General features: G+C 43.8%; 1 protein-coding gene across 4 annotated transcripts in view; it reads left to right on the forward strand.

Moving 5' to 3' along the window:
* LOC135056636 (exocyst complex component 6-like) overlaps positions 1–27,764 on the forward strand; it is a 606,161-nt gene that overhangs the window by 491,011 nt on the left and 87,386 nt on the right. For all 4 annotated transcript variants that reach the window (XM_063962052.1, XM_063962055.1, XM_063962054.1 and 1 more), the window contains one exon: positions 12,577–12,718. In XM_063962052.1, coding sequence (XP_063818122.1) covers positions 12,577–12,718 — 142 coding nt within the window. The remainder of the gene's footprint in view (positions 1–12,576; positions 12,719–27,764) is intronic.

A 27,764-nucleotide genomic window follows, 5' to 3' on the forward strand; every position in this document is an offset into this window, starting at 1 on the left:
AAGGTCTTCTGTTATTTTTCCTAAAGGTTGGGGGTTGGTTATTTGTGTTGGTGCATTGTTCCTTTGATTGGCAGTAAGAGCCCTATTTCACAGCTTGTAGTAAAAGGCCAGTGGTTAAAGGATGACCCACCTCGACAAGCCAGATTCAGAAACTGTCAATCAGCAAAAAGTCAGGGAATAGGGATCTTCAGTGATTTCCCCCCCTTCCCCTTCCCCGAATGTCGCCTCATGCTGTCCTTGATTGGCATAGTCTGGCAGGTAGGATGGATGTATCTGTCACCGGCTGTTTAATTGTGTTGCCGATTTTAGTCTGACATCAAGTCTTTGAGAAGTAAGTAGCTCAATGCAAAACAAATTAGCAGATTGTAGTCATATTTCTCATCCTATGTGCCTTGACTTTCCTGAGTGGAGTCCATAAATCATATTGACTGACGTTCTTGTGAACGATGAAAGCAGCTTTTGAGGCTGCGAGCGTGGATCTAGAGAGCGTGGAGACCAGTAACATGAAGGTGGCATGGAAGGATGCATATGGCTGACCTTTTGGGAATTTTCTAAGAGCCTTATGTCTCTTGATCACAATTGTTTGAAGAATGAAAGCTTTTTGGCCACTATAGAAAGGATTGAGCATGTCAGCAATTCCCTTTCCCAAATTCCTTTGAAATATAAGAACCTAGACGAAGGGGTTTCTTTTTATAAAACCTAGAGCTTCAGCATTGTCCGAGGATCCCACAAGATGCGGAAACTTTTCGGAGCAGGTGTTTTTTTTTCCCTTTAGTGTATTAGAAAATGTTGTACATTCCACAAGTAAATGTTTCTTTACTATAACATACGTTTGTGTGCAGAACTATAATTGGGTTTCAAAAACATGTAGACAAAACATGTATGTGGTATGAACGTTTCGTAGTTCCACATGGGAGTACAATTTTGAGAGGACACATAAAAGTGTAGCTGAAGATGTGACTATTACAGTTACATATGGCACTATGCCCCTATAGTGCGTATTTAAGGGTTCCTAAGCTGTTATGTTATATTAAGTGTGATGTGGTTTTCTCGACATTGATTGTAATATGTTCTCTTATAAGTTTGTTATAGATTTGTGTGGGTGGTCCCCTTGTTAGGTCACTTGAATGTTACATTAACTTTGCATTTGTTACACCTCTTCTAAAACTGTACACACCTTAGAGCAAATGATATATAAGAACTATGTTTCTATGAATATCCTTACAAAGAACTAAAGTTGAAGTTACAAAAAGGTAAGAAAAGGGGCAGACTTGATGGGCCAAGTGGTTCTTATCTGCCGTTACTTTCTATGTTTAACTAGGATGTGCTGTAGAAGTGACATACAGTTTGCCATAGAACATTGTTCTTGCTGGAAAGAGAGTGCACAAACTTGGTTTGAGAGAAATAGATTGTAGTTTAGGGCCTGGTGGTAGTGCAGAACAGTGTGATAGTACTTCATTAACCATGGTCTGTTTCTTGACAAATAAAAAATATTTGTTACTAATATAACACATTCTAATACCTCTCATCTATGTAACACTCCTAAACTGGTGTAGTATGAGTTGCCGGCGGCCGGGATTTTGGGGGCCAGCATACCGGCGCTGGGATTCCGACCACCGGCGTACTGACAGCTGGGCGAGCGCTAATGAGCCCCTTTTGGGCTCGCCGCGCTGCGGGCATGGCTATTTATTCTCCCTCCAGGGGGGTCGTGGACCCCCAAGAGGGAGAATATGTGTTGGCATGCCGGCGGTCGGGATCCCGACGCCGGTATGCTGGTCGCCAGGATTCCGGCTGGCGGCATACTGAAGACCACCCCTCCTAAACACACAGCTTTTGCTTCTTTCTTATTAACACTCACTGACGCCATGGCCTCTCACTAGTGTGTTGTCTTGGGGCTGTTGTCCTTTGCTGACTTGGTGGGGTCCCGCGACCTGGACTTAAACTTAGTGCTAGGGATCCACCAGATGAGGTCACCCAGAACGCTGGTTACTTGGCCCATATTTTTTGACCAAGAAATATGGCAAGCACTTCGATTTAGCTATATGTTACATTGCAGAGTATAATTATTTTGATTGGCTGTGCTTAGTACTATAGAGCGTGCATCGGCATTATATTTCTGAATGTTTCTTGTGTAAAATGAGCATACAAAAATGCATATACATACATCCGTAGCAGATTTTGCTGCATCTTACACTTATGTCTCAATATGGCCGGAGAGGAAGAGTGGGGGAGGTACACACCCAGTTTGATCGCTGTTTGGACCACTAACCATTTTTTGACTCAATTCACACATGCACAATGTAAACTTCTGCTGCTGGTATCATTGAAAGTACTAGTGGTAGGACTCGCAGAGACACCGGCATGTTGGTGCAACTGTCCCTGCAACGGATCAATATTGAAATGCTCTATTAGTTTGGTATCTGCCCCGCAACTGGTGAGGAGTCGGATATCAGTCGGGGTACAATAAATATGCCCCTTAGTACTGTTCAAATCACAGTGGTTGGGTATCCGTGACAGCAACAGAAGTACTATCATCAACAGTTTCTGCTTCTCTCTTAATGGCTTTCACATTTTTATCTGTCTGGGCAAAAGGAGACCAAAAACTAATCGTTTGGTAGAATTTTACTTGACAACCTATTTGTCTGCTTATAAGGTTATTTCATTATCATTGCAGAACATATAGGAGACACAGCTTATTTAATGGAGCAGTACATTAAACTAAAATGCCCTAGTTGTTCCATTAAATCAAAATGACATATCCATTAGGTATCTAAAACATATTACATTGTAATTAAATGAACCTGTGGACCATTGATTTAATTAACTTTTTTTTTTTGGTCTTCTCCCTTTTTTATTCTCTGCTCATATTGGTCCTGTCTGCTTGGGGAATAGTGGTGCATGTCTCTATGTAATTACCATTGCTGTTACAGTTCCATACTGTGGGCTCTCAGTGAGAAGGAGACATGTCATTTTAGCAGGAAAATACTGATTCTCATGCTGGATTAGTGGAGTTTGTGAAACCAGAACAGTTGTGACAACTGGGACATTTCCAAAGAGTAACAGGGACCTCTAGTAAAAATACCGTAACTGCTGTTTACAGAGTCATTTTCATCTAAATATGCCAACAAAATGATCTATGTAAAGACCACAAATCCCAATAATAACTTTTGCAAGGGTGTGTGTATGTTAGGTCAACATTTGTCACCGTGTCGGCATGCAGCATGTCGTTAGCATACCACACCTTTGCGAATGTTATTACAGGTTGAGTATCCCTTATCCAAAATGCTTGGGACCAGAAGTATTTTGGATATCGGATTTTTCCGTATTTTGGAATAATTGCATACCATAATGAGATATCATGGTGATGGGACCCAAGTCTAAGCATAGAATGCACTTATGTTACATATACACCTTATACTCACAGCCTGAAGGTAGTTTTAGCCAATATTTTTTATAACTTTGTGCATTAAACAAAGTGTGTGTACATTCACACAATTGATTTATGTTTCATATACACCTTATACACACAGCCTGAATGTCATTTAATACAATATCTTTAATAACTTTGTGTATTAAACAAAGTTTGTGTACATTGAGCCATCAAAAAACAAAGGTTTCACTCTCGCTCTCACTCAGAAAAGTCCGTATTTCGGAATATTCTGTATTTTTGAATATTTGGATATGGGATACTCAACCTGTATTAGGTTTAGTGGTCTTTACATATGTATATAATTTTGTTGGAAAACGTATATACCCAATAAACAGCAGTCTACACAGATAACTTGTCAACATAACAGAATATCAACATGACAACCCAGATGGCCCAGTGGTCACTTAGCTTGTATAGACGGCTGCAACTGCTCCAGTGGCTTTTTCCATGTTTCGATGGTCATGTGACGTGCAATTCCAGTGCATGTGTCTAACGAGAAGCACTCTGGTAAGTATTCTCTCCTGATCCCTAATCCTTCCCTAGTGTCTAACCCTAACCCAAGAATGATACATCTATTACATAGATATGTCAGTAGATATTTTGTATGAGCCAAAACTGACTGTTTTTTGAGGTTTAGTGTCCCTAGAAAATATTACGCTGTTCCAATCCAAATGGATTTGTTTTATGCCTTGAACATGGCGGCATTTGCCTCATATTTGCTCTGTGAACCATGCAGGTCTCCGTTTGGCATCCATCTTGTATAGAAATTGCCCTGTGAAGCCATGACTAAACACTGTAATTTATGGTTGGTCATACAACCATACACTGTTGTCCCTTAAGATGAAGCTGAGATGAAGATGACCTGAGCAATTATAATGTCCAGCAGACACTAAGTGGGTGAAGGGGGGAGAATATGTATTTTCAATTTAGAATAGTTGAAGATCAATCAAAATTGGTGCAAGTGTGCATTCGCACAGTTAAAATACACTCCCCCAGTGGGTGGCGACTACCTGATCGTAGGGCTACAAAAATCGCTGCCTAGCGATCAGATCTGAATTACCCACTAAGTAAAGTGCTTTACTGTAATTCCCTGCAAAATAACCCAACCCCCCTCCTCATATTGATTAATAGTAAGATACATTGTTAATCGTCGAGGCATAGTATGTAGGAATTTAATAGTTTTGAATAAGATTGTATTTCAACATTGCAAGGAAAAACATTAGTGGTCAGTGGGATTTTGGTGAGATACACACATTTAAATGTCAGAATATCTTTACAGGAGAAACCAGCAGGTGACCACCCACAGGTTGTAAGAATAGGTTTCATGAATGCATCAAACGTTCTTCCTACACAACCCACCAGTGCAGACCAGTTTTCAATAAAGGAAAGAACCAGCTCCTGTCAGTTAAGAGAGCCAAATGGAAAAGATGAGCGAGCCACAAGGTTGGGGGACAGAGAGGGGGAGAGGGGGGGGGGAAATCATGAGAGCTGTTTTGTGAGAATATGGAAAGAAGCAGGGGATAGTAGAAAGAGTGAAGTAAGAGAGAGAAATAGAAATATTAGGGATGGGGGAGCAACACATAGGAATGAGACAAATCTGTATGAGGGCAGAATAGAGCTAAAACAGAGGAATAAAAAGTGACAGCAATAAGTTAGAGAATAGGTACAGAAAGAAGAATGAAGGGGGGAGGGAGAGTGAAATAAGGGTAAATGTGAAGAGTTACTCTGAGGAGGTGACAAGAAGGGGAGATTTAGAAGCAGAACATCCAATCAAAAGAAGAGAGATAAGAGAATGTGAACATTTAGTATATAAAGCTCAAGGGGGAGAGACGTTAAAAAAAAAAAAATTGAGATACTGAAGCAAGATAAGGAGAAAACAAATTACTAGCAGTAGAATGATTCCATGAATGAGAAGAAGAGATTTAAGAACAAATTAAAAGACTAGTTGAGGGCTAGTGACACAGAAGATGCCTCAGCAGAAAGGAATTGCAGTCAGGAAAGAAACTTGCAGAGTAACATGGAGAGGCAAAGCATTGGAGGGATACGTGATTTACAGTTGCAACAGCGAGCGAAGTGACAGGCTAGGCATACTCCAGTAGGGAAAGTAACTAGCAACAAAAGAGACCGCAACCACCTAGCACGGCAGTGGGAAAGACATGAGCTGTTATCGCAGACTGCAACAGATATTGGTATAGGGTTTATTTTCTGATTTGTTGTGTTTTTAGAATTTGTTGGTCAAAAATAATGTTGTATCAGCATTTTTAGAATAATTGATAGTTATTTATTGTAGTATCAGTTGTTTTAGAGTCATTTAGATGATAATGGATTAGTGTTGCACCCTGTCAAGCAGTTTATGAATATCCTAAGGTTCATCCTTACAATTCTTTGTCTATGGGTCCAGATAATAAAGATCACTCCTTTAAAAGTATACAGTTATTTATGGATCTTGTCCCAGTTTCGGAACTTGCCTCTGTGTTTGGGTTGGTAATAAAGGATTAACCACTGAAAATTATCCACTATGGCAGTAGGAAAAAATTGCCATCAGGATGCAACAGAAGTCTTCCAGTAGAGTAATAGAAATCGTGTTCGCACAGATTGCTTTGTGTAATGGAGGCACAATCATGTGAATATCTGAGGCTTGTTGTCTATGCCACCGACTGTAAGTGCAAATTGTATGTTTGCTAAAGAGTAAAAGTTTAACTTGTTCTATTAGATGCCTTCTATAATTCCTGTCCAGTGGACTCCACTTGTACCCACTTATCTTCTTCCATTGGTGCCGTTGTGGAGTACTGGGATCATTGGAGATTCCTGCACCTGGACTATACTTTCCACAAAGCTGGGTTTTTATAGGTGAACTTTAAGCAGCAAGTGAGTGCATTTACCTATTTCACAACCAATATCACCAATATAGAGTCCCTCTGCGCTTTATTACTGAATGATACACTGAAGTAACTCAATCAGATGTCAGACCTCGACATGGATTCCTCAGTTTTCAAGATATTCTTCAAAGAAAATAGAAAACACACCTCATAGGGCAATACTGTATTCTTCAAATGACACAATTTAGGGGGAAAAATGCGGACTCCTACCCTATGGAGAAGTCTACCGAATGAGTAGACAAAACAGCATATACGCTGAGAGGGTTTAACCCACAAGGCAATTCATAATCCACACATCCTCAAAAAGAAGAAAAGTGGTCCAAAATAGCGTAATACAGTAATTTAATATACAGACAATAAAAATGACATAAAAAGGGGTAGTAGTGCTTGACTCTCACCCGGTGAAATGGTCTACTTAGCATAAGCAGACATACGAGCATAAGTGTGTGAAAACAGGCGTCCCTGAGTGCTCAGTATTCAACCAAAGGAATCCAGGATTCCTGCCCTGATCCTCTTTGGGCCACCGCTATTGAAATATACGTGATACGAAAAAGCCGATGTTTATCATGTTCATCTATATCAAGGAAGTAGTTCAACGATGTGGAACGCAGAATGAACTGCACGCAACTTCTGGGTACAGCCCTCGGAGGATCAAAGCACTACGTAACTTGCTGACTCTTCCAGGCGCGGCTGACTCTAGCGGTGGAACGCATAACGTCATTTCCGGCAGAAACGGGAAACACGGACCCGTTTCTGTTTACGCAGCTTGATACAGCTGTTGTAAATAATGTTTTAACCCGTATAAATATCGGACTGGCAACAATTGGAATGGTTTGTGCATTTAGAATTATAGGAGCAATTTAGCTGTTAGTGATTCATGTCTGGAATTAGGCTTAGCTTTTAGACCCATCATTTGAGGTATAAATACCTTGTCTAGCACTACCTCCTTATGCCTTGATAAAGATACCAGGAGTATTGAAACGCGTTGGTAAGGAGGATCGGGGCAGGAATCCTGGATTCCTTGTTTGAATACTGAGCACTCAGGGACGCCTGTTTTCACACACTTATTGCTCGTATGTCTGCTTATGCTAAGTAGACCATTTGACCGGGTGAGAGTCCAGCACTACTACCCTTTTTTATGTCATTTTTATTGTCTGTATATTAAATTACTGTATTACGCTATTTTGGACCACTTTTCTTCTTTTTGGGGACATGTGGATTATGAATGACCTTGTTATTATTAGTATCCTTTATATGGCGCCACAAGGGATCTGCAGCGCCCCTTACACAGTACATGATCAAATGAGCAAACAAGAAAACAGCACTTACAGTACAAGACAATATAGGACGGGTATAGAAAACCCGGGGATAGGTGCCATCAAAGGGAGTATGGAGTATAAGATGGTGTAAATAAGAAAAAGGAAAGGCACATGAGGACATAAATCCCTGCTCTTGCGAGCTTACAATCTAAAAGGTGAGGGGCTAACAGGCCGGAGTGACACAGAAGGGGTAGACAGTGAGCATAGACAAGAAGGTTAGGAGGAGAGTTGTCTGGGTTTGGTGAAGAAGTGGGTCTTGAGAGCCCGTTTGAAGTTTTGTAGAGAGGTGGAGAGTCTGATGGGGAGAGGTAGAGCATTCCAGCGATAGGGAGCAGCATGTGCAAAATCTTGTAGGTAGGAGTGGGAGGAGGTAATCAGTTGGCAGGAGAGTTGGCGTGCATTAGCAGAGCGAAGACGACGGGTGGGAATGTAAAGAGAGATAAGGTCAGAGATGTAAGAGGGAGAAGAGTGGGTGAGGGCTTTGTAGGTGAGTGTGAGAAGCTTGAATTGGATTCTGAATGGGAAGGGTAGCCAGTGAAGGTCCTGCAAGAGAGGAGATGTGGATGTAGTATATTTAATGAGGAAGATGAGACGGGCAGCAGCATTGAGGATAGATTGAAGTGGAGGGAGGCATTTTTGAGGGAGGCCAGATAGGAGGAGATTGCAGTAGTCCAATCTGGAGATGACCAGTGAGTGGATGAGGGTCTTAGTAGCATCCTAGGTGAGAAAGGGTCGGATCCTGGAGATGTTTTTGAGAGGTACTGAATGTGTGGTTTGAAGGAGAGGGAGGAGTCAAGGATTACTCCAAGACATCGCACTTGGGGGCTAGAGGAAATAGTTGTGCCATCAATGGATAATGAAATTGTGGGAGGTGAGATTATGCGGGATGGAGGGAGGGAAGATGATCAGCTCAGTCTTAGACATGTTAAGTTTAAGAAAGCGCTGGGACATCCAGGAGGAGATAGCAGAGAGACAGTTGGAGATACGAGTGAGGAGAGCAGGGGAGAGGTCAGGGGAGGAAAGGTAGATTTGAGTATCGTCAGTGTTGAGATATTTTAAGTCAAAAGAGCTAATGAGCTCACCTAATGAGGATGTGTAGAGAGAGAAAAGGAGAGGCCCAAGAACAGAACTTTGGGGGACACCTACTGGTAGAGAAAGTGGTGGGGGGTGGAGTCAAGAGAGGAGACAGAGAAGGAACGGTCAGAAAGGTAGGACGACAGCCAGGAGAGAGCATATCGTGCAAACCAAGGGAGTAAAGGATTTGCAGGAGAAGAGGGTGGTCTACAGTGTCAAAAGCAGCAGAGAGGTCAAGGAGAATAAGCAGAGAGTAGTGGCCTCTGGATTTAGCAGCAAGGTGGTCATTGCATACTTTCGTGAGGGCAGTTTCAGTGGAGTGCTGAGGGCATAAACCAGACTTGAAAGGGTCAAGCAGTGAGTGGTAAGAAAGAAAGACAGTGAGGTGGTTGTAGACAATATGCTCAAGGAGTTTGGAGGCAAAAGGGAGAAGAGAGATGGGTCGGTAGTTGGAGAGATTGGTTGGATCAAGGGTAGGTTTTTTAAGAATAGGGGAGACAAGTGCATGGTTGAAGGCAGAAGGGACAGTGCCTGATGAGAGTGAGAGATTGAGTAGATGGGCAAGATGGGAACAGGCAGAAGAGAGGAAGCGGAGAAGGCGGGAGGGAATAGGGTCAAGTGAGGAGGTGGAGGTGGGTGAGGACCGGATGAGGACCATGACTTCCTCTCCAGATACAGGGAAGAAAGATGTCAGAGTTGGTAGGAGGGAAGTAGAGAGGGGGTTAAGAAATGGAGGAGGGGGTTGAGAAATGGAAGAGGGGGGTTGCAAAGGTTCTGGTTGGATGTTATGTCCTGACGAATGTAGTCAATTTTGGATGTGAAGAAGGTGGCAAAGTCAAGAGCAGAAGTGAAGAGGGGAGTTGATGCGGGGGTGAGCAGAGGAGCGAGTTGACAGTGGCAAAGAGGAGCCTGGGGTTTGAGGATTGGGAGGAGATGAGGTATTTGAAGTAAAATTGTTTAGAGAGGGTAAGGGCAGCACAGTAGGATGAGAGCATAAATTTGTAGTGGAGGAAGTTGGCCTTATTGCGTGATTTCCTCCACTGTCGCTCAGTGGTACGTGAGCATTTTTGCAGATATCTGGTGCATTTGGTGTGCCAGGGTTGAGGTGTCGGTCTGCGAGGGCGAATAGTGGTTGGTTGGGCGACAGAGTCAAGAGCAGAGGTAAGGGATGCATTGTAAAGGGATCCTCTCAACAAATATGCTGTTTTGTCTACTCATTCGGTAGACTTATCCATAGGGTAGGAGTCCGCATTTTCCCCCCTAAATTGTGTCATTTGAAGAATACAATATTGCCCTATGAAGTGTATTTTCTCTTTTCTTTGAAGAATATCTTGAAAACTGAGGAATCCATGTCGGGGAATGACATCTGATTGAGTTAATTCAGTGTATCATTCAGTAATAAAGCGCAGAGGGACTCTATATTGGTGATATTGGTTGTGTATTATGTTTCATTGAAGTGTGGGTGGCGCTTTGCACTAATTGAATCCCATAGGCTGCTATTTTTTTGCGCAGTGGTTCGAGTTCAAGTTATTTCTTGTCGCATTTACCTATTTGTCCTGGAGATTTATCAAATAAATATGACGATTAAGGAATACTCAAATACTGGCATTGTCGAAGAAGTTGGCAACTAGACTAACTGTACTATGCAGGAACCATGTGCCTTTGAATGCCAGCTCCAGTGAGCAAAGACCGTCTTTTAGAAAGTCCAACTCGGGTCCACATCAAACTTTCGTGAGGGAGATATTGGTCAGAATCTATACTACAGCCATTAGTATCATCGAAAGGATTGTCATGCCTGCCCTATTTGACATGGGATCACAAGTAACAAACTTGAAGGAGTCATATTTTCTTAAGCATTAATCAAAATATTTGCTTTTGCCAAACTCTAAATACTGGTTCTGGGTGCAACAGCAGGTGTTGGACCTCTTAATGAATGAAAACTGAATGTCTAGTGGTGATTGTTAACAGACCTCATCACTGCCACTGTGTCTGGGGGTGAACAACATAGATATAAGCAGCTCTAAATACTTGGCTCTTTAGGGAAAAAAAAAAGAGAGAGAGAGGTCAGGAAGATCCAAGTACTACAAAGCTATTAGCAATTTGTAGAAGAAGTGTAGTGGAAGCGCCGCACGGTTACAAAGCGGTTCGTTGTTCTGCGATGGGTTTGTATGAAGAATCCATTCGCACGGTGATCGCAAGGAGATTGACAGGAAGAAGGCGATTGTGGGTGTCAACTGACCGTTTTCTGGGTGTGTTGGAAAAACGCAGGCGTGTCCAAGCGTTTGCAGGTTCGCGTGTCTGACGTCAATTCCGGCCCCGGACTGGCTGAAGTGATTGCAGCGGCTGAGTAAGTCCTGGGCTACTCTAAAACTACACAAAATCTTTTTGTACCGCTCGGCTGCACATGCAATCGCACACTTGCACAGCTAAAATACACTCCCCGGTGGGCGGCGACTTTGCGAACGAAGGACTCCAAAAAACAGCTAGCGAGCGATCAGGTCTGAATTACTCTCAATGAGTGAGGGAATCTCTCAAGAGATTTGACTGACCCTAGTATCAAAATCATAATATGGAGCAAGGAGGAACTGAGACTAGGTTTATGCAAAGGCGCACCCAGTTCATGTGCGGCTGCGATTTTCCGCGGATTCTGAAGTGCGGAAATAAGGCCAGTTTAAGCATTCCCCTTGTGCACTAAATTCAATGGACTTAACAAACCTTGCAACACCCACTTTTTCATATATGGGCAATCCTCAAGTGCACTGGTGGATCCAATTTCTCTACCACCTCCGCCGTACTAACTAGCAGTTCTGAAAGCATTTGTGTCTATCTCTGAATCGGGGCCTCAGCTAAGCTCTCAATGAATATCCTTACATTCATCCTTACCCACTTATTTTTCTGGTTCCCAATAATAAAAATCATTCCTTTAGAATTGTACAGTTATTGTAGGTTTTGTGCACCAGTTAAAATACTCATTATCGCTTGATTGAAACGGACACATTTATTTTTGGTGCTCTGTGGTGGATTTTCCATTAGGCACGTGAGGCCTAAGCCTAGGGGCGTCACTTGCTAGGTAGGCCGCACTTCGACCCTCGTTGTATTACAGTCAGTCCGAAATTTCCCTGTAGCTACAAACTATTTCCTCTGTACTGTACTGTACGGCATTATAAGTGGAGTGTGAACGGGTAGGACATGCACAGACTGCCCATGTAAGTTGTCCGACTTAGTAAATATGTATACATAATTACTATAATGTTCTATTATTATATTATATTCAACTGCAATTGCCAAAAGGCGGCTCATAAACAATGAAAATGAGAAAATTGGGAGTTGGGGGTGGCCATTACTGTTGTGCTTAGGGGCTCCCTGACCCCTGTTGGTGCATCTTCCTAAATGCAAATACAAATCTCATTTTTACTGGGAAGTACACAGGGGACGGCCCTTGAAAATAGTCCTGCCTGTTGTAGATGAATGGAGGGAAATGCAGAAAACTAGTTTGTACCCCTTAGAGGCGCCTGGATCTGGTGAATCAGCAAATGGTGCGTCATATTTAAAAGCAAGACAACAGATTTAAGCGTAACCTCCTGAGCTTCCAATGAATTAAATAATGAGAGGTTTTGCTGTTCTGTTCACTGTGACAAGGATGCCCTAGACCACTGATGAGCTACTAAGAAAGTAACACAAAGTCTGATAGGGTGGGCATCAGAAGACGTGTGTCCCTTTGTAATATGTATACACTCACTTTTAGTATTGTTTCAGTTTTGAGTCCTGATTACGGGTTCCTCTTTGTTTCGATGTCCGTATGAAAAGTAATCGTTACTTCAATTTTATTGCTTTCAGTTCGTTAACTAATTTTCCATATTTGTTTTCTGTTAAGGGAAAAGTTGCACAAACTGCTTGTATGTCAGCCTGCAAACACCTTTCCACATCGCTGACACAAATGCTGCTGGACAGCGAGCTGAAACAGATTAGCATGGGCGCCATCCAGCAATTCAACCTCGATGTCATCCAGTGTGAAGGTCAGTACAGCGCACATAATGGGACCATGACGTCTGGTATTTCACATCATTACACCAGAGATTTTCTGTAGCAGAAGCTTGCATTGTAAATAAAAGTATGTATTTAGAATGTTGACATGGTCTGAATGTCAACATTCAGGATGTTGATGCAGGCATTATGTCGGCATTGTGTTAACCATTTATTTTTATTAAAAAAAAGAAGAGATATCAAATATGCAAATATGCAGATTCCATTCCAGTACATTAAATTCTGAGCCACCAAGACTGGATATCAGACAACATAGGATATTGATTAACCATGTGACATTCGACTATATATATATATATATATATGTATGTATATATATATATATATATATATATATATATATAGATAGATAGCAAAAGAGGAGAGAGAGAAAAAAAGAATAAGGTAGGATTGGGGGAGGGGGGAACCACCATAAGAGGCCAGATTGACTGGCCAACCCCTTATAATCACATAAAACACATTGTACAAACACCTTAGTTTGGTGATTTCAACCTAAGTTGAATACCCATTCACAGATACCAAACATAGGGGCAGATTTATTAAGCTCGGTGAAGTGATAAAGTGGAAGGTGATAAAGGACCAGCCAGTCAGCCCCTAATTGACATTTTTCAAACCTAGCCTGTAGCATGGCAGTTAGGATCTGATTGGCTGGTCCTTTATCATCTGCCACTTTATCACTTCACCGAGCTTAATAAATCTGCCCCATAGTCACAAACAAGCAGATCAGCCCTCCAACATATAAACCATGAAGAAGGTTCTCATTGATTCTGAACTAGGCCATGCTACACAGTTTAATGCATCAGATCATAGGGAGAGAGATTATTATACATAAACCAAGGTTCCCAAATCATATCAAACTTAACCGATCTATCATGCAGTGATGCAGAGATCTTCTCCGTAGTGGAAATGAACCAAATTTTAGCCAATACTATGCTTAATGGTGGAGATGCAGGGTTTTTCCAGCATTTAGCCACTGTACAGTACATCTAGCTTCATTAAGAACATGGTGAATAAGCTTATTAGTATTTTCATTAAGGCCATCAATCAGGAGTCTCAATAATGCAGACCAGGGGCTAAGTGAAATTGGGGTTATTAAAGATGTTTCCTAGAAGTGTTTCAACTTGATTCCACAATATACTAATTTTGGGGCATTTCCACCAAGTCACCGATTTGGCCACATATCCTCCAACACATAGGAGAGGACGCGTGGAAGATCTTGTTCAGCCTTAAAGGATTGTTACTGTCAGCATTGTGGATGCTGACAGTAACATTGTCGAAATTACAGATTTAGGTGTAGGATTATCACAGTAGAAAAACCGTATGTTGACATTAGAACCATATTTACAGTGTACATGTTAATGTGTCGGCATAATGATGTCCATGCTGACATTCTGAACGTCAGTGGGGTTTGTTTTTTTTACCAGCCTTAAGAAGAAGATAAAATAGAAAATATAGCAATAGCAGAGGTTGACATGGCATTCCAGGGCTCATTGGGCATGCGAGTCCTAATATTCCTATCTGTGGTATATCCATACTTGCCTACTTGACCCTCATACATTACCAGGAAAGTCCAGGAACAGAGCATTTTCTCCCTCATGGAGAGGGTCAGGTAAGCAAATATGGGTATATCAGACTAGTCCAGGGTTTCCGGAACTCGGTCCACAAGGTTCCCTAACAGTCCAGGTTTTAAGGATATCCGTGCTTCAGCACAGGTTACTTAATTAGTATATCAGTCACTTTGATTATACCATATGTGCACAAGCATGGATAGCCTTAAAACCTGGACTTTTAGGGTGCCTTGAGGATTTGTCTTTGTCTGCACTTTTAGGGAAGTGTCCCTGAATACAAATATACTACACTATATTTTTGTATTTTATTTTTTTCCGAGGTACTCCACTTAATCGGACGCTTGAAGAGCCTCCTGATTACAGGACTGTCTAATTGACTAAGGGCCTAATTCAGACCCGGTCGCTGCAGCCGCAGCGATCGCAGGCTGAAGTCCTGTGCTGTGTGCACACACGCACACAGTGAGATTTGAAGGCATCTCACTTGTGCGATCGCCTCTGCCTGATTGACAGACAGAGGCAGTCAGGGGCATATCGGCGGCGTTGTGTGTGTGTGTGGGGGGGCGCGGGACAGACAAAACAGGCATGTCCGGATCATTTGTGGGGCATCACACGCAGCTGCTGTGGCCAAAAACATGGCAGGTAGCCGCCTGCCTTTGCTCCACTATGGGGGAAGGCTAGGGCCTGGCATGCGGGGCGGACTAGCTCTGTGCTGGGCCTTCCCCCGCGTGCCTAAGCTTTTGATCTTAAATGTTCATTTTTTTTGCACATCTACGATCAGGTCTGAATTAGGCACCAAGTACCAAGGACAATATGTCTCACTGATGGACTAAGTATTTAGGACTATTTATCATTGTATGAAAAATTCTATTATATTGGAACAGGATTGAGCGCTATATCTGTAGTTTGTATACTTTTGGCTTGGACTGGTCTGATATACCACAGAACTGGATGTACAATAGCTTGCCACCATTTTTAGTCATAGATTGTGAAGATATGAAAATACTTTCATTAACTGTGCATGTCGGAGTCTTTTTCTATAAATATGAACTGTAGCTGCAAAACATTCCTGGATCCTGGAGATCTCAATGAATATTACTTTTGAATTGTGTTCACTCAATAGTAAATGCACTCTGTTGGGTGTACAGTAATAGTATCTATCTCGGGCCGTACTGTGCCAGTGCCTGTGTATTTTCTGAAGGAACTCTGTTCATTCAACGCACCATTAATATTCAGGTTGCATGCATTACATTTTCTACAGCCGTCACACTAATTAACAGTGCCACCTAAGAAATGTAGACGTAGCGTATGGCACAGCTTAGGGAGTATAAGCCTATCTGCGTTATGAGTTTCCCCAGCAATGTCATCAGCCCGTCATGGTATCAGCATGTTTGTGCCCTCATTAGCCATGTTTCCAGACAGACGGGCGACTCTTGTGGTCAGTAACTGGGGTTCGAGGCCATTGCGAGTGGGTAGAAGAAGTATTTACTGAACAGTCAACAATTATTTTGGTTTTATATCAGTTGGCAGAGTTTTGCTTCATTACTAATGAATACTCTTACTTACATTTAGAAATGGTGAGCGAATGTATAGACAGTACTTACTAAAGATGCATCAAAAAGACAAACAGATCAAATTCTACTAAATAGAAAATGTATTTACTGGAAATGTGTGATCCTCTGCTCTGTTAATATGTTGCTGCACAGGAATGTAGACACATTAAGTTCATTTTAGTTTTGTCGTGTTACTTTAATTAAACAGGAAAAAGGAGCATTAGCACTTAAACTTCATTTAAACATTATGGCAGGCAAGTGTCCCCATTTTACACATTACGGCAGGCAAGTGTCCCCATTTTACACATTACGGCAGGCAAGAGTCCCCATTTTACACATTACGGCAGGCAAGTGTCCTTATTTTACACATTATGGCAGGCAAGTGTCCCCATTTTACACATTACGGCAGGCAAGTGTCCTTATTTTACACATTATGGCAGGCAGAGACCCCATCGAGAGAGAGAGATAGATACTAATACTTACATTTTGCAGAGGCGCTTCCCACTCTTCGGCCCGCCTCTTCAGTCCCTTCCACGCGTCGGCCACCTCTACTTCTTTGTAGCTTGGCAGCTGCTCCCCCTCCTCCTCAGTACTCCTCTTGGGGGGGGGGGGGGGGTGGAGTTTCACAGAATGAAGCGGTTGCATTGTGACGCCACGACGCGGTCGCGTCATTCCGCGAAACTCCGCCCCCCCAAGCGGGTTACTCTGGAAGAGGGAGGAGGGGGAAGCAAGGAGTCACAGAACTGCCATGGCGGGCGCCCCGTGCAAGAAACGGCACTGAATGAACATAATACAGTACAGAAACAATGAAGTACAGAAAAGCTTTTCATTAGGTACAAACAGCATGGCGATATTAAAAGAACATTAAGGGAATGCTGAGTAAACTGGAAAGTCTTGGGTCTGTTTTTTTAAGAATCTAGAGTGGGGATCTCTCGACTGTGCAGGAGAGGGAGTTCCATAGAGTCGGAGACGCTTTAAAAATATGAGCAGACTCGCACAAAGTTCCGCTCCTCCGGCAGCTTGTGGTTATTACATTAAGCCCATAGTGGCAGGTTAATTGGCTTCCGGTAAAAAAAATTAACCCTGGTATCTGTGTAGTAGGGAATATAGATTGTACGTTCTGCAGGGATTGATGTGAGTGACTATTGACTAAATATTCTCTGTAAAGCGCTGCAGAATATGTGGTTGCTATATAAATACCTGCTACTAAATTAATTTATTTGTTTCCGTTATTATAACATCTGTTATTGGGATCTATCACTAGTGAGACTATAAGGGGGTAATCAAACCACATGCCCTTCGATATTACAGATTATTCGTCGCTCTCCGTAGAAGTTGCAGGAAAATCTGCAATGTTGGGATACCGTAATTATTACTAATGTGCGAAGGAGCACAATGCAACTGTATATCAACACTAACTGAATACCCCTCCAAGGGGGCAGTTAAACTGTGATCAATATTAGTGATTTTCTGACGGAAAGGCGTCTGTAACAGCGGCATAACGTAGGCACCATACAACCCATAGCAGTGCACAGTTTAATGAGCTGTGTAAATTACTCATCATTATCAGCAATACTTCTTATTCACGGACACTCTGGAAGAGAAATAGAAATTCTACCTGACTGTAAGCAGTGCTTACATAGATTTTGAAGCTAAATATAGGAAAAACAGCCATTTAAATTTTCATATTAGATGTAGTGTTCATACAATTTAAAGTGTTCATCTATTTATCCTACTGTAATAAGTCCTGCAATGTGGGGCGGGATGTAATGCTTTTGCCTTGTAAGTGATTGCCCCTTTAAAACAAAGTAAGAGTTTGGCGCGGCACCACACATGGCTGCTGAGCTCGGGCGGCATTACATCCCGCCCATTAGTGTTTCTAAATAGGAGTTACCATGACTGTAACATAAAAAGGAAAGGTAAGTGTCTTGAAGGAGGAGGTCCTTGGTTATATGGGAAATTAAAACTGAAATGTACTCTGGTGACTACACAGCTTTTTTACCAACATTGGAAAAGTTTACTTTATGGAAATAATATTTCGGTCTGAGTTATTCTTTATTGCTTGGTTAATGTATGTGTATGACTGGAAACAGTACATTGTGGTGTTAGCACCTATTGTATTTGATTTGGTTATGTTGGGATTTCTTTAAAAAAAAAAAATTATGTCAATCTTCTGAGACCAAGCAGTTTTCATTCATTTGCGCCATTCACTTAATTGGTGTCCACTTAGTAAGCTGCTTAACAATGGGATAGCCACGTTCTCATAGCAAGAACCCATTTGCCTGTATTACTGAAATATACATTTCCCTGGGATATACTTAATATCCCGGAGGTTGAGACCCTGACAGTCAGAATGCTCACTGTAAGTACTGGGGTTAGCGTTAGGCACGAGGGGGCGGGTTAGGCTGTGGGCTGCATTAGGGTTATGGGTGGGGGCAGCCAGGGGCACAGACAGCTCTGCTGGGTCCTGGTAAAGGGAGTGGGTGTGGCCAATGTAGAGAGGTGTGACCACACCCCCTCCTCAGAGGAGGCCACCACCGACCTCCCTGGCCCCTCCAACCGTCCGGGCCTGGGTAAAGAGTATCCGCCCCCCCCCCTCTCAGTGCCACTAGGGACAGTTAAGGTTATGCTGTGGGAGGGGACGGTTAGGGTTAGTCTTTGGAAGGGGTGGGTTAGGGTTACAATATTCACCATGCTCCAACTGGATTTTGAACATCAGGATCTCTACTGTCGGGATATCAATACTAACACATTTTACAGACTGCAATGGCAGTTTTAGTGGCTACATTCATTCCTTCCAATGGGCATGCGTATACCAGCACTCTCATACAAACCTACTCTCTCATAGAGAGAGCTGCCCATCTCATGAGGTGGTGGTGGGATAATCACTGGGTCATTTACCCAAGACTCCCTTTAGCTGGGGGACCCAACATTTTTCCATCACTGGTCCAGTATGGACATTTAAAAATGACCCCCATGCCATTGATGGGGCTTCTCTTATTATTTACCAGTTATTTATATAGCGCACACATATTCTACAGTGCTTTACAGAGAATATTTGGCCACTCAGTCCCTGCCCCAGTGGAGTTAACAATCTATATTCCTTACCACATGTACACACAGACACACTAGGATTAGTTTTGTCAGGAGCCAGTTAACCTACCAGTATATTTTTGGGCTGTGGGGAAAACCCACACAAGCATGGGGAGAATATACAAACTCTGCACTGTTAGGGACATGGGGGGTAATTCCGAGCTTTGTTAGCAGTTGGGCAAAACCATGTGCACTGCAAGAGGGGCAGATATAACATGTGCAGAGAGAGTTAGATTTGGGTGGGTTGTATTCAAACTGAAATTTAAATTGCAGTGTAAAAATAAAGCAGACAGTATTTACCCTGCACAGACACAAAATAACCCACCCAAATCTAACTCTCTCTGCAAATGTTATATCTGCCCCCCCTGCAGTGCACATGGTTTTGCCCAATTGCTAACAAACTTGCTGCTGCGATCAACTCAGAATTACCCCCATGGTGGGAATCGAACCCATATCTCAGTGCTATGTGTCAGTAATGCTAACCTTTACACCATCCGTGCTTGCCCCAAGTGTTGTAATATATTTGGCGGGTGTATTTCCTGTCCATACTAATAACACCTGAAGACAATGGTAACTACAGGCAGATTTTTGGCAAGAATATTGCAGACTAAGCTGATGTGACTGAAGACAGCAAGACTTAATGATACTGGATACATGGCAAAGCAGGAGTTGATTGCAGGCAGATTTAGCAAGATAAGCTGCCTAAAGACTGCTGAACTAAGAGTGTGCAGGATTCACAACATAGCATTGGTTACTGAAGCAATGAGGTGTTAGTTGATGGTGAGCATAGCAGGACAATGGTTAACTGTTGGAAATAATCAGGTACTAGCTGTGTACTGGAATTGGAAGCAGAGTGCTGACAGCATGAACCTATCTGCAGAAAGACTTGCCGGATGAACTGTGTAACTAGGCCACAGTCTACAATAACAGACAGGATACAGTCACAGTGTAAGCTAAGCTGTAACTTGAGTATAGTTTCAGATGTACTGGAAATACTGCAGACTTGCAACTACCAAGCATGGCTGGAGTTCATGTACTTTGCTGTTGGCAACCACAGACACACAGGCAGGATGTACAAAGAACCAGTGCTTGCAAGGTATATTACCATAGACTTGGCAGGAGCCTGGACATGGATCAGGACGAGACACGAGAGTAACTGGAGGGCCACGGCAAGAAAAGACACTGAGCAGGAATAGACACATGATAGCTGGTACAGGGTAGGATCCAACAGGACACAGGTGTAGGACTTTCAGGGACAGCACAGTGAGGACTGAGGCTGGATACAAAGATATGGGAACACAATGGCAGCAGGGCACCAGGACACACGAACAGACAGGCAGACTGGGAACTGTAAAGGGAGCAGTGACCATTGGACGAGTTCACTAGGTAACAGGAACTAGGAGATATCACTGGCAGGAAGGAACTGACCAGAATCTCTAATAAAAGGGAGGCAAACCAATCAGGGGAGTCATCATGCTGGAGTTGGGTGACGAGGCATTACAAACAGGTGTGCTGCTGCACATAGCAGCCAGTATCCTAGATGCTAGGAGACAGCCGGATAACAGACAGAACAGAGTCGAAGCGGCAATTCATAACAGGTGGGCAGCGTATGTAATCCTGGTCACTTGGCTGTCTGCCCTGGACATACCAGATCTTTCCTTTGCCACCATCTCAACATTATTTTCAGTGTACTTATTTATTTTCCAGTATTTTCTGCATCTTGCTGTATATGTATATTTCTCATGTTCCGTTTATACAATTTAATTTTGCTTGGATTTTGTGCACTGTGTTTTCCAACCAACCACTGCATTGGGCCAGGAGAACGTGGCGCACTGTACTAAAGAAGTTGTCCAGCACCATTGTACACTAATAGTAACAGGGAACTTATCCAAAGATTTAGTGATTCCATGCAAGAAGCCAGGAAGGTGGTGTTCAGTCCAAGTGATATTGCATAGTAAGGATACCAAGTGGCTGAGCAATGTAGAAGAGTGAGGATTATGCACATAAGTGAGAAGGAAACACTGGAGCTTGAAAATCTCCTCTTGAGAAATCCTGAGATATAGGGGGGAATTCAATTGTTTGAAAAGTCAGTTGGGTGTCTGTTTTTTCCTTTCTATTACATAGGAAAAAACAGACTCACATCTGACTTTTCAAACATTTGAATTCCCCCCATAGAATAAATGGTTTGGGGAGAGTGATGGCTGTGTGACAGGCCCTCAGTGGCTAGGGTATGGGTCATGTGGTCGACCACACACTTAGGTCAACAGTCATTAGGTCAACCACTATTGGTCGACATGCATTAGGTCGACATGGTCATTAAGTCGACATGGGAAAAGGTCGATCAGTTTTTTTACTTTTTTTTGTGTCCTTTTCTTTGTAAAGTGACGGGGAACCCCAATTACTGCACCGTGTCCCCTCGCATAGCTCGCCATTCTTCGGGCAAGGTGCCTCGCTCCACTACCGCTGCGCTCGGCACAGGTTACTATTCCCAGTCGTAGTCCACGTGGATCGTAAAGTATGAAAAAGTGGGAAAAAAATGCAAAAATAAAATGTGAAAAACGCATGTCGGCCTAGTACATGTCGGCCTAGTGACCATGTCGGCCTAGTGACCGTATCCCAGTGGCTACATTTATTTCAATTGGGCAGTTATAAATTAAAAAAAACGCAATTTAATCACTCATTATTATTTTACTTTTTTTAAAGACTGACATGGAGCCATTGGTTTCAGCTTCACAAGATTTTGGCACAATATATCCTTAGTCCGCCGGTAGGAAAAGAACAATAAAGAGGGGACCAATTAAATAAAATGTAAGAGCGATACGAAGGATAAAACAACAATCATTCCTTACTTGGAGCCTGATTCTGAGTTGTGCGTAAAGCAGTCACAATTCCAGCCGCTGTAAGGCATCGCAAATCCATGCAAACATCCACCTGTATTCTGACCGCGCATGCCCAAATACTCTGTTTATGAGATCAGCAGTCATCAGTGGGGTGGTCTTCAGTATGCCGAATGTCGTCGCCGGAAGCCCGGCCGCCGGCATTCCATACGACACCCCATCAGTGTTGTCTGCATTTGCACCAGACCTATAATCCTAGATGCAGGAGCCCCGACTGAAATCAGACAGATCTTTACTTACAGGTGTGTCCTTATACACCTCTCTCTATTGCGCCATATGGTGAGACTCCTGTTGCTTTTCCTGTGCTGCATACTTAGCATCTTAGTACACATTTAGTACTAGATGCTTAGAATTAGTTTTTTATATTGCAAAGGAATTGGTATAAGTTGCAGATTCAGTATAATGATGCGCCTCTTTGCCTTTTGTTAATTTTTTTCCTATTTTGTTACTTTTCCCTCAATTTTGCATCTTATAGGCCCTCATTCCGAGTTGTTCGCTCGCTAGCTGCTTTTAGCAGCATTGCACACGCTAGGCCGCCGCCCTCTGGGAGTGTATCTTAGCAGAATTGCGAACGAAAGATTAGCAGAACTGCTAATAAATAATTCCTTGCAGTTTCTGAGTCGCACCAGACCTACTCACAGATTGCGATCAGCTCAGTCCGTTTAGTTCCTGCTTTGACATCACAAACACGCCCTGCGTTCGGCCAGCCACTCCCCCGTTTCTCCAGACACTCCCGCATTTTCCCCTGACACGCCTGCGTTTTTTAGCACACTCCCGGAAAACGCTCAGTTACCACCCAGAAACACCTACTTCCTGTCAATCATTTACCGATCAGCAGAGCGACTAAAAAGCGCAGCAGAATCCACAGCAAATCTACTAAGTTTTTAGTTAAATAACTAAGCGCATGTGCCCTGCGTGCCTTACGCATGCGCAGTTTGCAACAAATTGCAACATAGCGAAAATCGGCAACGAGCGAACAACTCGGAATGACCCCCATAATGCACTAGGGGCATAATTCAGCACGAGTTGTAGTCTTGCGAAAATGCAGTTTTACAAACGGTCTAGACACACCTCCATGGTTCTGGCCGCACCCCCCAATGCTGCGTCAACGCCTAGAAAACGCTGTGTCAACGCCCCCGCCCTGCGAATGCCTCTTCCTGTCACTCAGGTAGAGGGGTTCGCATAAGTGAGATATCGTCGGATCCCACTGTGTGCGCACGCGCAGTGCAGCTCCTGTGCATGTGCACACTGCACAGGGACTTCAGTATGCGAACGCATCGCTGATGCGTCTCATACTGAATTAGGCCCTAAGTTCTTAAATTTAGTTCTATGGTGCTGTAAAATTGCAAAGTCAGTGCACTAATTGGGGCGTTTTGGCACAATTGCAGGATAAGTGTACTGTATGCTCAGCTCTGAATAGTCCCTAGTTCTGTCAACGCACCCACCGGATGGAGCATGTACAGTGTGCAAAAAATAGCAAGATCTGGGTTGTGTTTGTGTGACTGGTAGTCAGCATGCCGGTATCCCGGCTGTTAAATGGCAGATGGGAGAGGAAGGGGGTGAGCGCAACAAAGCCCCTTGCGGGCTCGCAGCGCTCACCACGCTGTGGGCTCGGTAGCTCACTGCGCTCGCCACAGTTTCTATAGTCCGTGTTGGTCAGCTTGCCGACCAGCGGAATATTCAGGGTACAGGATCCTGGCGTCGAATTTTGTGACTGGGGGTCACATGACCGCATCCCCGAGATCTGTGCACATTCAGAATTGAATGCATCTGCGAAACAGATGGTGTTACATGTATAACCAATCAACAGCTAATATGGCTTTGTACTCTATATACTCATTTACAAATGTGTGTCTCATGGAACACTAAGCAATACATCCTAAAGAGAGACGGAGACGTTTCTAGCATTCTGCCTGAAGTACAGTAACAAATAACATGTTTTTTTAATATTGGCAATATTTTACATTAATCGGTATTAAATGAGGCTACTGAGACTTGTTCTGATGTATGATTGTTCTGATGTATGAACATTTAATAGCTTACATTCAATGCCTCTCGTACCCGGTCCCCCATATGAGAATGAACAGAACAATACAATACAGACTCTGATTAATGAATAGGGAATCTCTTTGTCTGAATACATAACATCAAAACATATATACGTACTATATAAGCAAAAACAAGAACGGCAGAACATTTTAATAGCTTATTTTTGCGGTAAGGAAATGAATAAGTTGTGCAGGGATTGTGTCGCACAGGAGCAGATCTGGACGTAAAAGCTGCTTTTGTTGTTGGGATTTCATTCATAAGGTCTGTCTGCATTCTGTGCATCCCTGTGTTCCTAGTGATTTATAACCTTTCTCATTGGCCTCCTCCAGCTTTCCTCCTTTGACATTTTGGGATTAATGGCTACAATGGTGACAGTTCCATTAGCACTCAGAGTGTGCAAATAACTCACAAATGGCAGGTAGCTTCCTACTGTATTGATAAATGGGTTTTTAGGTTTTACAGACACAGAAGGGGAGGTGTGTTCTACAGCTGCCTACATTTTAATGTGCAGAATTTAATGACGGCTGAACTATTTTTTAATCATCATTTTTTAGTTTGCAAACTGCTGTAAAATGATCTCGGAGTTAATATCCAGTGTTTACAAGCATTAAATCATCGGATATTATTAATGCATGTCTGTCATGTACGTTTTTCTAAACCTGAGCCAAGAATGGTGAGAAAACATTCGCTATATGTGTTGTGCGCGTGTTGTTTTCGGTTCCTTGTTTCTCCGAGATTTTCCTTTATTTAGGAAAATGTTATATGCAAGAACATAATGAAATAGGATTCAAAACAACATCCAACAATGTACACTGCTTACCTGCATTAAGAGAATTTGGTTGATCATGCTCAATGGTAGTGAACGATTGTACGCTAGAAACCATAGTAATGCGTGAGGCGATAACCAAACCACCAATAACCCTCGCCATTGTTTCATTAAGAAACTGCTAATAATTTAAAAGTGACTCACTGCAGTATGCTTCCTACACGGTCCTGTTTCATTATAGGACCGTGCCTGGCTATGTATGACCCATAGTGACTTGTATATTCTAGTTCTGAGCATATTCAAAGGGGGTTAGAATCCTTACAATATGGGTATTCCGTGGTGTAGTCTCTCCTGTAACAACCAGAATACTCAGAACACATTCTTCCAGTTTCAAAATGATAGCACATTTTCTGGGCAGTTTTTATGTTCCCCTTGTTTGGGGACCAGCAGATGGAATGTGAATAACATTTTCACTTGCAGATCGGTCTGCTCTTTCCCAACAATTTTGCCCTCAGGAGCAACTGGACTTACCCACCATACTACCTACCTGACAGAGATAGAGTTACATATCTAAAATTATATAGATATCTCTTTCTATCTAAAGGGAGGTTGGGGTGCTGGGAAGTGGGGAGGAGCATATGAAGTGGGAGCTGGAGCTGGGTGCATGGGAGCAGATGAGGGCTGTGGGGGTGGGCATAGAAGGGCTATGGCGAAGGAGGTGGCTGATTATCTACATCCTGACACTGTTTGTGGTAAGCCTAGATGGTGTCCGCACTGCGACCCAGTACATTGACTGGTGCTCCCCACCACCACACCTTCCCGTTCCGAAACCTATGGTGAGAAATATTTTGGGGTACGTTATAGTTAAAATGATAGAGAAGTAAAGGGGCTGTATCACTCTTACATATTTGCCACTGTAAATGAGAAGTGAAGACAACTTGCACCAATGACAAATGTCCAACTGAGGCTAGGAGTATGCAGCTCAAACTTTGGAACTCAGTAAGTTCCTAGAACAGCGGTGGCCAACCTGTGGCTCTTGAGCCGCATGTGGCTCTTTCTTTATTCAAATGTGGCTCCCAACACTCTAAATCATCTGACCACAACAGATACAGAAACCGCTGCACCCCAGCCAGACACGCAGCAGCACTACAGGGACTGAAAACTGCAGGAGTCGGATACTAGAGGTGAGAGACACCCACCAGCAAACAGAGGACACATTAGGGACTGCTGCAATGGCACGAGTTGATGGGGGAGCTGTAGTGATACATGAGGGTGGGCTAGAGTGACACGTGGCAGAGCTGGCTGGAGAGACACAGGAGGGTCCTGGCAGGAGTGACGTGGGAGGGTGCTGGAAGTAGTGACACGGGAGAGCTGGCTGGAGTGACATAGGAGGGTGGTAGTAGGAGTGACACATGGGAGAGCTGGCTGGAGTGACATAGGAGTGTGGTAGCAGGTGTGACACATGGGGGAACTGGCCGGAGTGACAGGAGGGTGCTGGAAGTAGTGACACATGGGAGAGCTGGCTGGAGTGATAGGATGGTGCTGGAAGTAGTGACACATGGGAGAGCTGGCTGGAGTGACATAGGTGGGTGGTAGCAGGAGTGACACATGGGAGAGCTGGCTGGAGTGACATAGGAGTGTGGTAGCAGGAGTGACACATGGGGGAGCTTGTTGGAGTGATATAGGAGGGTGGTAGCAGGAGTGACACATGGGGGAGCTGTCGCTGGAGTGATATAGGAGGATGGTAGAAGGAGTGACACATGGGGGAGCTGGCTGGAGTGACAGGAGGGTGCTGGAAGTAGTGACACATGGGAGAGCTGGCTGGAGTGACATAGGAGGGTGCTAGCAGGAGTGACACATGGAAGAGCTGGCTGGAGGGACAGGAGGGTGTTGGCTGGAGTGACACATGGGAGAGCTAGCAGGAGTGACACGGGGGAGCTGGCTGGAGTGACATAGGTTGTTAGCAGGAATGAAACATGGGGGAGCTGGCTGGAGTGACAGGAGGTTGCTGGCTGGAGTGACACATGGGGGAGCTGGCTGGAGTGACACAGCAGGGTCTTGGCAGTAGTGACACATGGGAGAGCTGGCTGGAGTGACATGAGGGAGCTGGCTGGAATGACATAGGAGGGTTCTAGCAGGAGTGACACATGGGGGAGCGGGCTGGAGTGACAGGAGGGTGCTGGCTGGAGTGACACATGGGGGAGCTGGCTGGAGTGACACAGCAGGGTCTTGGCAGTAGTGACACATGGGAGAGCTGGCTGGAGTGACACAGCAGGGTCTTGGCAGTAGTGACACATGGGAGAGCTGGCTGGAGTGACACAGCAGGGTCTTGGCAGTAGTGACACATGGGAGAGCTGGCTGGAGTGACATAGGAGGGCGCTAGCAGGAGTGACACATGGAAGAGCTGGCTGGAGTGACAGGAGGGTGTTGGCTGGAGTGACACATGGGAGAGCTAGCAGGAGTGACACGGGGGAGCTGGCTGGAGTGACATATGTTGCTAGCAGGAATGAAACATGGGGGAGCTGGCTGGAGTGACAGGAGGTTGCTGGCTGGAGTGACACATGGGGGAGCTGGCTGGAGTAACACAGCAGGGTCTTGGCAGTAGTGACACATGGGAGAGCTGGCTGGAGTGACCCGGGGGAGCTGGCTGGAATGACATAGGAGGGTTCTAGCAGGAGTGACACATGGGGGAGCGGGCTGGAGTGACAGGAGGGTGCTGGCTGGAGTGACACATGGGGGAGCTGAAGTTTATTATGTGAATCTGGCTTTTTCAATTATTTTTTGTGAAAGTGGCTTTTTCAATGGATCTGGCTTTAAAAAAATATATATTTTATGTTGTTCTGGCTTTTTCAATGTATTTTATACCAGGGGTGTGGTCTAGCAGGCACAGGACCACATTCCATTTTTGCATGTGCGCCATCGGCTTGATGTCGGCTGATTGACGTACCTAACAAGGTTTTTTGGCTCTTTGTCACTGACTGGTTGGCCACCCCTGTCCTAGAAGATAGAGGTATCAAATGGTGGTGGTGGGGAACGAGGTAGGGGGGGGGGGGGGGGGGGTGTTCCAGCACTTCTCCAGCCTTTAGTCTTAGGAT

The sequence above is a fragment of the Pseudophryne corroboree genome, chromosome 3 (assembly GCF_028390025.1).
Source record: "Pseudophryne corroboree isolate aPseCor3 chromosome 3, aPseCor3.hap2, whole genome shotgun sequence".
Lineage (NCBI taxonomy): Eukaryota > Metazoa > Chordata > Amphibia > Anura > Myobatrachidae > Pseudophryne > Pseudophryne corroboree.